Source organism: Clarias gariepinus, chromosome 8 (genome assembly GCF_024256425.1).
Source record: "Clarias gariepinus isolate MV-2021 ecotype Netherlands chromosome 8, CGAR_prim_01v2, whole genome shotgun sequence".
In the NCBI taxonomy this organism is placed as follows: domain Eukaryota; kingdom Metazoa; phylum Chordata; class Actinopteri; order Siluriformes; family Clariidae; genus Clarias; species Clarias gariepinus.
In genome coordinates this window covers 8,373,784-8,385,505 of record NC_071107.1, presented here as the reverse complement: position 1 = coordinate 8,385,505, position 11,722 = coordinate 8,373,784, and the positions used below count along the sequence as shown (strand labels likewise).

At 41.1% G+C, this 11,722-nt stretch overlaps 1 protein-coding gene across 2 annotated transcripts in view; it reads right to left on the bottom strand.

Moving 5' to 3' along the window:
* Positions 1-3,856: 3,856 nt before the first annotated feature.
* The window catches only part of ptk7b (protein tyrosine kinase 7b), a 110,996-nt gene continuing 103,130 nt past the window's right edge, over positions 3,857-11,722 (bottom strand). The window contains exons 14-20 of one of the 2 annotated variants that reach the window (XM_053502289.1): positions 10,632-10,832; positions 9,811-9,966; positions 7,192-7,424; positions 6,652-6,732; positions 6,379-6,530; positions 5,504-5,682; positions 3,857-5,395 (exon numbers count right to left, since the gene is read on the bottom strand). In XM_053502289.1, the coding sequence (XP_053358264.1) occupies positions 5,235-5,395; positions 5,504-5,682; positions 6,379-6,530; positions 6,652-6,732; positions 7,192-7,424; positions 9,811-9,966; positions 10,632-10,832 (1,163 nt within the window). In that variant the 3' untranslated portion in view covers positions 3,857-5,234. The remainder of the gene's footprint in view (positions 5,396-5,503; positions 5,683-6,378; positions 6,531-6,651; positions 6,733-7,191; positions 7,425-9,810; positions 9,967-10,631; positions 10,833-11,722) is intronic. The other variant, XM_053502290.1, reaches the window with a different exon arrangement.

The following is an 11,722-nucleotide window of genomic DNA, read 5'->3' as shown; positions in this document are numbered from 1 at the left end:
AGAAGAGCCCTGAACTCAACCCCACCGAGCTCACTTGGGATAAACTGGAACGAAGATTGCAAGCCAGGCCTTCTCATCCAACATCAGTGCCTGACCACATAAACAAATGCTCTACAGCATAAATGGGCACGAATTCCCACAGAAACACTCCAAAATCTTGTGGGTAAACTTCCCAGAAGAGTGAAAGCTGTTATAGCTGAAAACAACGAACCAACACTCCATATTCGAGTATATGTATATGAATACAATGTCAAATTTTAACCATAGTGTGTGTAAGTATACTGTATAAAACTTTATTTTATATATATATATATATATATATATATATATATATATATATATATATATATATATTATCAGTGTATAAAATAATGTTTATAAACTTTAACATGAAAATATATGCACAGAAATTCACAGTCAAATAATTGCATCAATGATGGCGCAATAACTTTTTTTTTCTCTATATAAACTGTATACAGAGTGTGTTTTTATCTTTATATATACAGATAGTGTTTTTATTTCTAGGACAATTCCATTGTTATCCCACTCTTAATAATGTTATAAAAGATTAACAAAGGTGCAAACTAGTTTTTACAGAAACTGCTGTATAAATGCATTAAGTTGCGATATTGTCTACTGACAAATATATAGATTTAATCAGCTAAAATATTTAATAAAGTGATGCACATTTATCTTCTTTGGCCTTTTCCCTGTACTGGGGCCTGATGTAAGACTTTTTAAAACACCCTGAAGGCTAAACAGAAACAGGAGCATACCTGCACATGAACCTGATCTATTATTGTAACTTAAAGAGGTCGTTTTATCTTAGTAAAATACAACAGCAGACGAGGCGGCGCTTTTCAGATGCGTTCGTGCTACAACTCATTGTCAAAAGAATGTGAATGTTTCATATAAGATAGCAAGCCTATACTGATGAATAGAGCCAAGATCCCTCCTTAAAAGGACATTTTGAACCTTTAATTATATAATCTAAACACAGTGAGTGCAAAAAGATAACAAGTCTGCTCAAATGTAGAAGAGCGAAGCAAAAACTAGACTGTTTTGAATTGCATAATTTAAGTTATAGGTAGAAGGGTAAAGAAACACTTGAAGTGCTGCATGAGATCCTAGGGCAGTATTTACATGGCAAAATATGCAGGGCTCACGATGCGCACCCATGACTGGCAAATAACAAGCACCACTGGCAATAACAAGAAGACACAAATGTGTCCTGCACTTTGTGAGCCTTCTTTGCTGCAACCCAAACATGATATAATAAAAAAGCATCTGCTATAAGAATAAATAATAGTTAAATAATAGAAAGAGGAATTGGTTCCCAGTGCAGAAATACATAAACATGGTTAGGTCCAGAAATAGTCCAGGAGAAGATTGCTTAGGAATTCCTGTTTATATCAGTGTTTTTGGAGAGATGACAAAAATAGCCAAACAGTTGATCAGAAGCCTAATATTAGCTGATTGAATTTCTGCCATTGGAGAATACAAGCCTCAGGCCATAGCACCCTCTGCTGAACAGATCACAACAATGCACCAGTGGACAAGCTGATCTGGACTCTGTCCCAGTCCTTCTGACGTACCCTCATTACTCAAAAATGCAAATCGCCTACATCTGTTTACAGCGCAAAGGGAGGTTGAAAGGTGCCTACTCTTGGCCTTTTTAACACTGTGGGACAGTGCCAAATCCTTTCTATGTGACATAAACCATACAAGGAAACACTGACAAAAAGTTAGGATAGACACCCCATGTTTATGTAATGACAGAGAGATAGTCATAAATGCATACTGATACCGAGGTTATCTTCAAGACAATGACCAGGATAACCTCCCACAGGCACCCAGACCTTTATACACCAATGGGGAGTAGACACAGTAAAAGATAAGACTGACTGCCATAAAGACACTTCCTCACTCATCATCTGTATCGCTTTACTTTTACTGTAATCGTTCCTGTATTAAGGAGACTTAGGGCACAAGGTGGGGTACACCCTGGACAGGGTGCCAATCTATCGCAGGGCACACACACAAACACACACACGATATGGGCAATTTGGGATTAATTTCCAATCATCAGCATGTCTTTGGACTGTGGGAGGAAACTGGAGTACCCATGCATACAGACCCAAAATGGGAATCGAACCCGGAACCTGGAGATGCAAGGTGAACACTAAGCCAAAATGTCGCCTTTCATAATGTGCCCTCACATTGCGGGGACATGCGAAGACATTTATAGCCTCCTTTCATATATACTGTGTTGTTTTTTTAAATAATTGCATACTTAATAAATGTAAAATAACCAACTGTGCCCCACGTTATTCTCAAATGCAGTGAGAACTCAACAACTGGGTCGTATTTGGGGTCACAGGCATGACAAAGTCATGCTTAGAACTTTGGAGTGACGTTCCTTGAATGCACAAAAGAACAGGTTCATGGTCTATCTATTTTACAAAAACATCAAATACATCAAATATCAGTGATTGGAGTCCATAGTGGGTGTCTGGACTGAAATTCCACTAAAGGACTCTAAGAAGCAATAAACCACAGATTGAGGAGAAACATGGAAACCTGTCCCCCTGTGGGGTCAAAAACATGCATATGTTATATTATTTCTGAAAACTTGTTTTTAATTCTTAATACTGACTGATGGCACTTCGATCATAGCCAAGCTTTTATCATTGCAAGATATACAGTACATGCAGGAGAATTTCGGTGAAAATAGCAGTTGTGTAAAATAAGTCAAAAAGGGCTTGTCCAGGATCACTGGACATAATGCTTCCACATAAGGCTATGGTTGGACCATCAGTGCAATTCCTGCTGTGTCCACAGAGCATCATAAACCTTCGACCATGATCCCCAGAGAGACAGCAACAAGCAAACAAGTTCTCCCATTCTCTTATCTAAAGAGACATTTTTGATGTTATACATTTGGTGGAAACCCAATACTGTTCATCACCCTGAGAACATTATTTCCACATGCAGCATGTTATAGAGATTATTTTATTAGAGATACTGGTAAGGATTTAAAGAAAGTTGGACGGAGTCAAATACCCTCCTACAGTCTGTAAGAGGATATGGTGGAGGTTCAGTTCCCAACAGGACAATAACCTTAACCATACAGCCAAAGCCTAATACTGAAATAATCCAAAACCGGGAAATTGTATGGTTGCACGATGGTTTAGTGGTTAGCACTGTCACCTTGCACCTCCAGGGTCTGGGTTTGATTCCAGCCTCTGTTTTTTTATGCATAGAGTTTGCATGTTCTCCCTGTGCTTGGTGTGTTCCCTCCTGGTACTCCAGTTTCCTCTCACAGACCATTTAAATGTTTTAAATAGGCTAAATGGCATTGCCAAATTGTGCGTAGTCTGTGAATGCATGTGTGAATGTTGACTGGAGGTCCCACCATGGTTAGTTCCTATAAAATTGGAATAAATACAATAGTCACCATTGGCTTCCACGTTTCCTAGTTGGAATACAGAGATTCTTAGATGAATGGATGAAAGAAGGTGAATGTGTTACAATGAGCGAGTCAAAGGCCAGATCTGAATCCAACTTAAACACCTTTGGCCAGATTTGAAAACTGCCCTGCAAAGGATTGGAACCCTGTCCAGGTTGTACCCTGCTCCATGCCCCAAGTCACCTGGGATGGGCTCCAGGCCCCCCGTCACCCTGTATACAGGATTAAGCGGTATAGAAGATGAGTGCACCTTCTTTGCTATTAAAAAAAAAAAAAAAAACGCATCAGATTTACACACAAATCTGTTGAGTTGATGTGATCCTACGGGCCTCAGGTGTCATCTGATGGCATCATAGCAACTTCAAAAAGTAAATGCAAGCATTTTGTTACAAATGTGAATGTTTAATGTGAGCAGCATACATTGTGATTATTTTGACCTCTGATAAAGTAGACTAACAAAACACTTTTAAGTGTGAGTGCCTAGTACTGTATGTAATTATAATAAAAAAAAACAGACATGGACCATGTGTTTCTGAGAAATCAAACAAACCAACAGAAAAAATATCATATAAAAAATAGATATGAAACAAAGTTGAATAGAATCCTTCATGTCTTAGGCACGTGTGGCCCTTCAAATTGATGGTGACCACTGAAACTCTCAGCTGCCCTACAACACTTTCTGCAAAACGAGACGTTATAATGAGCAGAGTACATACATGTATAATAAAAGTATCTCAGAGTACCTTTCCATTAAAAAAATATTATAAAATTACAGAACCTTCATCAGAAATAAAGGCTCACACATGTCCTTCTACACTAAAAACAAATTATTACATAAAACAAGATTTTAAGTGAAATTAGTGCATGGTGTCGGTACGTATAAATGAATGTAACAGGGACTTTGCCAAGCAATAATACGGTCAGGTGGTTATAAATATCGCTATGCAGAAATCTTGAATACATTGTTCATCATGGCTTCAGGCTTGTAGGCAATAAGATGTATTGCAAGTTCCCTCCATCAAAATATTATTGTCCCATATGAGCACCACAAGGTAAAAAAGGCAAATATAAAAAAAAAAAAAAAATTATAATAAAAAGTACAGCTGTAACAAACCATCTTCAACTCTCCTTGCACTTCCGTGTGTACAAAGCATAGACTAGAAATATTAATTTATTCTGGTGCTTAGAGCCGTAAAAAGGTCATCACCCTTCATGACAAACGTTTGACTTGTACACCAATCCACTTTGCAAATCTAACAGAGGCACATACAAGGACACACACACACACACACACACATTCTGGCACACGACTATATGCACACCATCTTCATGTCCATTAGCTGAGTCCAGCATTTTCAGGAGCCACATTGTTGGTTTCGCTCCAGTTAGGGTTGGATTGTCCTGCGCTAGCAGAGGTGAAAGATCAAGTTCAAAGATCGTACCCCTTGAAGATCGAAAAGGAGATCTCGTGAGAAAAACAGACATAACTGAAGATTAATAGCACAAACAGGTCATTGAAATGGAATGGTCAACAGCATGTCTTTTAATGACATCGCTAAGGCAGATCGAAGTCTCTGGGATCGGATCGTCTCTCACACACACACACACATACACACACACATGCACACATTGCCCTGATATCAACGTCCCTGTTTGTCACTCATACACACTTGCTCCCTGAAATGTGTGGGACCCAGTCTGAGCGAGTCTGTGATTGTAGCAGAGCAGAACAGGATAGGTGTGGCTCCATCACACCAGGCAGTCCTTACACCTTGCTGTCCAACGGAATGTCTCCCAGAGCCTGGACAAGCTCACTGAAAGATGGCCGCTCTTTGAGACTGGGAGCCCAGCACCGAGTCATCAGTTTGTAGACTTTAGAAGGACAGGCCTCCGGTGCAGGAAGCGTCAGCATGCCAGCTTGAAGGCCTAGAACAGAAAGACCGATACAAAAGCAACATACAAAAATAGATGAGATTGAGGTCTATAAATGTAACTTAACATGCACAGTGGCTTATGCGTCATTTGTGTTCGCACCTTCGAGTATGTCCTCATGGCTCAGCGAGGAGTACGGCAGCTCACCACTGGTGAACACCTCCCACATCAGTACACCAAAAGCCCACGCGTCAGATTTGGTGGAAAAGTCATTTTCAAAGACTGACTCTGCAGGCATCCAGCGCAAAGGGATCCAACTCTGTCTGTAGTGGTAATACTCACTGAAGGACAGAAAGAAAAAATAAAGCTATGCAATTAATCATAGCTTGGTAATATTTTTACAAAACATATATGGCAATTCTGATCAACCTTAACATTAACACTACCGCCAGGTGAGCTGAATAACATTGATTATCAATTATATACCCGAAAACTTATGTGACAGGATCAGGGCATTGGTGGCTGAGTGGTAGGTTTCTCGCCAACCATGCGGTACGCCCAAGTTTGTTTCCCAGCCAGTTCCCAAACACAAGCCACTGAATGCAATGCCGGTCCCAAGCCCGAATAAAATGGGAGGGTTGCGTCAAGAAGGGCATCCGGCATAAAACCTGTGCCAGATTGTTGTGCGGATCAGTTGGCGACCCCCCCTTGGGCACCCAAGGCATCCATGCCAGTGGGGACCAAAGGATAGCCCGTCCGGAAAGGCACCAAAGCACCCGTTGCACCACAGCCCACAGTGCGCGGGGAACCCAAATTTCCCAGATCTCAATCCGATCAAACACCGAACAAACAAGCCCAATCTACGGAGGCCACACCCCACAACCAACAGCACCTAAAGGATGATGTCCCGGTGCCAGACAAAACAGCAGATCATTGGATGAGAGCAGAAAGAGTTAGCTAAGACGACCTTAAATAACCTCTTTGCTGTAAAGAAATACCTGTGTCTATACTTATATACTCTATATTGCGGTACCGACCTGTTGTAGACGTCTTTGGTGAGGCCGAGTGCTGAAATCTTGACTTGTCTTTCTCCATTAATCAAGCAGTTCCGGGCTGCCAGGTCTTTATGGACAAAATTCTGTTTGGACAAGTGCTCCATCCCAGCAGCCACTTGGGCACAGATGGACACCTAAAGAGCGTCAAGATAAAACAAGAGGAGCGGAGAAAGGTAAAACCGAATGATGAAAGACTTGACTCATCATCTACAGTATTTTCATAGCGGCTTAAGGCTTAAAAATGAGCTGACATACTTTGGTCTTGGTACTGATAGGCTGCGGTTTAAGTTTCTCATCTTTGCTTTTGGATATCCTCAAGAACTGTTTGAGATCACCCTGAAAGACAATGAATTAGACATGAATTATATAAGCAGAAAAAATCTTCTGTCATTCTCCAGCATGTTTTTTTTTTTACTTTCTATGTATAGGAGTGAACTGTATGTGAATATAATATTTAGATAACAATAAACAAGTGCTAACGCCAGTTCTAAATATGATCAGATCTGGCCACCCACCTTCGGCGCTGGACACGATTGCACTAAGGTGTGGATGCCAGCAAAGTGCAATCGTCCAACAGTAACACAGTAAAACGCTAAGCTTTATTGGAAATTGTGAGTGGTGAAGAACTCTTGGCTCACAATCATTCTGGAGAAACTCACTGGCATAATGTGAGAGATAACCGAGTCCCTGAATAATCTGCCAAATCATTGTAACCTCATGTGCGAATTATGCTCATGTATGCTTAATCTTATCCATAATACATACGCTTTTATTTTTTAGGGTACAAGTATTTACCAGGTCTATATATTCCAGGACCATGTAGTGGGGTTCTGTGTCTTTGCAAAGGCCAAGTAGACGGACGACGTTGGTGTGATTCAGTTTACTGAACATGTCGACCTGCCGCCTGAACTCGGCCTGTGAGAGCTCGTCTCTGCTCTGCAGACTCTTCACCAGGACCACGGTCTGTTCTTCACCCTCCTCGATCCTCTGTGCCTTGGCCAAGAACACCTCACCAAATTCCCCTTTGCCTGCAAAAACAGACACAAACACAATCAGACATGAAGATGATTCAGATAATTACACGATTCTCACGATTAAGGTTATTACTGTAACTGAAGTGTTGCACGCCCTGGGAGCCCTACATCTTGCTCTGCAAGCCCTACATCTTGCTCTGATCTGGGTACTCAGCAACTTGAGCAAGCATGCAAGAGACTTGCAGATCTGTGTACTCTTAATAATGTGGTCAACATGTTCCCCCACACCAGAATACAGTATACAAGAAATTGCGGGTGTCACCAAACCACCCAACTGAGACCCAAATGGACCACAACGACATCGCCGAGACATTCAGAAAAACCCTGCAGGATGTGCAAGTGACGTAAGGGAGCAGATTATTATCTGCCTGTGGCTGAAACTGCAACTAAAGAACTGGATTGGAAGACCAACTCATTACCAGAAATGCACAGAGACTGGAGGAACTTCAAGCAAGGTATTTTACAGAAAGAAGAGACCCCTGGCAGAAAAGTCGTTGAAAAGTCTTAGAAGACAAAAGTCAAACCAGATCAGAGGAGGAACATGAATATATGAGTATGCAGTAATCAATTAGGCAGCAAGGAAACGTATCAAAAGCTGACGAGCATAGTTAGACTACAGCCAAGGAAGACATTTCTTAAAACTCAAGAAAGTACAGCGAGCCAAGAGTGACAACCAGAGAATGACAAAGGAGAAAGCCATTAGCAGGAGATGACCAACAACAATGTGTGCCACAAAAGCCATCAGAAATACCACCACTTAAAAGAACCTGCCTATAAACTGTGACAAGTGTGAACTAAAGTGGAACCTTGGATTGCGAGTGCGCAAAACTTTTTAACTAAATGTTAACTTGATGAACGAGTGAGGTCTCAATATACTGTAGTTCTGTAGGCAAAAGCAACTGTCATTACAGAGGCAGCTTGTTAAATTCATGCAAAAAGAAGAAGTTTGAAGGACCAAGAAGGATGATCAATTCAGAGACAGGTCCTGCACCCACCAGATCACCACCGTGTGCATGACTGACGTTTGTTTGACAATGTAGACACGACGATTGTTTGGGAACTTCTCGTACGGCAGGTTAGGATATGCCGGCCAACGCTGTTAACTATGTCATGGAGTCATGACAATGCTGTCCCATCGATAAACAGGGAGGCACAGATACTGAAGGAGAAACAAACCAAGCAAGAGGAACAAGAGCATCCTTAAATTAGGAGCAGAGATGAAATTGCAAAAGACACCAAGGTGGGATCAGCCACATGCCCTCCAAGCATCACCGGACACTGGGAAGGTTATTAAAAATAACAATGATGTTGTAACCTCTCGTAGCCGGAGGTCTAGAGAGAGTTGATTGGCCGAGCTCTCTCAGAGGGAAGGGGATGGGAGGCACTTGGACTCTCACATCAATCACGACTCTTCCAGGTTCTCATTATGGGGTACTGTTTGTAGAATTTTGGGGGAAAATAAGGAAATTAATCCATTTTGGAATAAGGCTGTAACATAACAAAATGTGAAAAATCAAAAAGTGAAGTACTGTAAATACTTTCCTGATGCACTGTAAATGAAAAATTAATTATGGTCATGCAGTTGACATTCCTGTGATGTCCACAAGTCCAAATGTCCCAGTTTAAAGTTTCAGGCTTCAAAAGGGTGCTCAGGATTCCCTCAACCTGCTCCAAATTCCTGCCTAAACTCCCCACATATGGGACACAGCTTCACTGCAAACGTAATGTGTAATTATTATGAATGATCTAATGATCTTATGAATGAACACTTGCATGTTACAGGAACTCGGCTGGGAGTTATTGCCACACAATCCTGACCTCACTCCAAGGCATTTCCTGACCTCACTCCAAGGCATTTCCACATGCTTGGAGCATTAAAGGAGTTCCTGGGAGGCCAGCGTTTCAGACACAAAGCAGGCAGTCTGTGAAAAAACGTCCTACCTGATTGGAATCCAAGTACTATTAAAACACTGGGATAAGTGTGTTAGTGTAGCAGGGGATTATATAGAGAAATAAAGGGCGTTTTTACTTTCATAACTGTTATTCTGCACAATCAAAAAGTCCTGAACACCTTTTATACTTGAAGCCTTCACAGGAGCGTCATATTGGTTTTAGCATGTTTTTCTCTGCCCTGAGTAATCCTATTAACTATGAACCGTCATAAACCACGTCGCTTATCAATAAGAGCCCGATGGTGAGTCATCATCTATGCCAACGTCTCGAAGCACACATAGTTGTTGTAAAAATAAAAAATGGGACACCTTCCGGCATCATGGCAATCATAAAAAAGATTGCCATGCCAGATGAGAAGTGCACCATTGGTGACAATGTGAGTGACAGTGACCCATGTGTTCGATCGCGTAAGAGAGCGAGACTTTACCTAGTGTAGTGATGGTCTGCAAGGCTGCTCTGGGAAAGTGGAATTTGTCTGTGTTGCTGTGACGTTTTTCAGCTGTAGACACAGTCTCTAGGTTCGTAAAAGCCACTTCTTCCTGGATCTCAGCTGTAATTTGGCCGTTGTGCTGCACAGCTCCTACTAGGCATTCACATATAATGTTATTACACAAGTTATAATATGTACGGTATTACAGTATTACATGGTCTTGTGGATCTCTAGTCACATGCACACTTTAGAGAGACAGTAATATAAGGTAAATATAAAAGAAATATAAAGTAATTATGTGCACTTAAAAAATACAAACTTGTATGGAACTTTTTTTTTTTAAATGATTGAATCATTTTCAGGGTATTTATTTGAGTGTACGGGCTGGTTAAAATGCAATACTGCAAAAATACAAATCACATATTCCTATATATATATATATAAAGCTAGATTTTATAAAGCTGCCAGATTATCTTAATCCTGGTAAATAAAAGCCTAAAAGCAGAATAAACAAAGATCTTAACTTTGATTAAATCATGTGACTACTATCATTCATAACCACAAGATGGCAGCATTGATCACTATTTTAAACATCCTACACCAGACTGTAAATGTAATTATCTGCTCATATTGCTTTTCACCAGTGTGACTTCTGCCATTCAGTATTAGTCTAACATGTGTTACATTACACTGAAAGATCTGCAGGAAACTCCAGGTTGGATGCACACATGGTTCATGTAATGAAGAGTAATCACTTCATTACATACTACCCATGTTCATACTCACACACACACACACACACACACATATACACAGACCATTAAGGCACTCCATCTCTGGCTCTTCCCCATCCTGTCCCTTCTGCAGTCTCTTGGCATTGCGTCTCTTCTTGCAGTAGAACATAAGGCCGAGTACGGCGATGATGTAGGCAACAGCTGCCCCCACAGACAGGCCAATGGTTTGGATCATCTTGTATGGTGTTTTCCCCTCGTCACTGTCACGTTCATGCTTTGGCTTCTCTGAAGTGAGAGCAGAAGAAAGAGTTTCATTGTTCAACAGCAGATGCTCTTCAAACTTAAAGGGCCACAAAGCATCCTGTTTTTAAGGTTTTTTTCTCGCCACGATGTGCGATCCAACTATACAAGAAAACACAAAATTGAGCCTAGGAGTTGAGAATTAGAGGTGGTATCGGGTTTGTGCTTATGTGCTGGTGTTCGGGTCTTCTGCATCTCAACATCAATGACAAATGTATTAAGAAAGATACTAAACATTTCCAGACCCAATAATTCAACACACACTATCCATTTCCCATATAATATTTCAATAATCAGTAAGATTTTTGTAATTTCCTTCTCATTTCTATAGCGCAAAATTTTACAATAAGATAAAACTTGCATTTGAACTTATTGTACATCTGAGCAATTGAGTGTTAAGGGCCTTGCTTGTAACAACTTGGTTACATGGTGGGGCTTGAACCTGGGACCTTCCAAACTAGTGTCCAATGCCTTGACCACTGAGCTACCCCAGCCCCTAGTTCATGTCCTGTTCAAAGGGATTTGCGTGGCAGATGCTTCACATCATCTCTAAAAACTATCACACATTAGTTCTGCTGTCTTGCTGTAACTTCGAGATGATATCACAACACTCTATTGACTATATGACCATACAGTTATTAGGGCCCAAGCACTACAGTGTGTGCAGGACCCTCTTGTTTTCCTAGGGATAATATTTTCCCACCCTTTTGGGCTTTTTGGGTGCCTTAACACGCTCAAAGGTTGGAATCTGCTGCCATTAGGATGCCTGAGAGTCGCGTGGCCCAAGGCCCTCAGGGGCCCTCACACGAGATTTTGCTGCATACAGTAGCTGATACACACTTTCCCACTTAGAGCTCATTGAGCTAAACAACTTT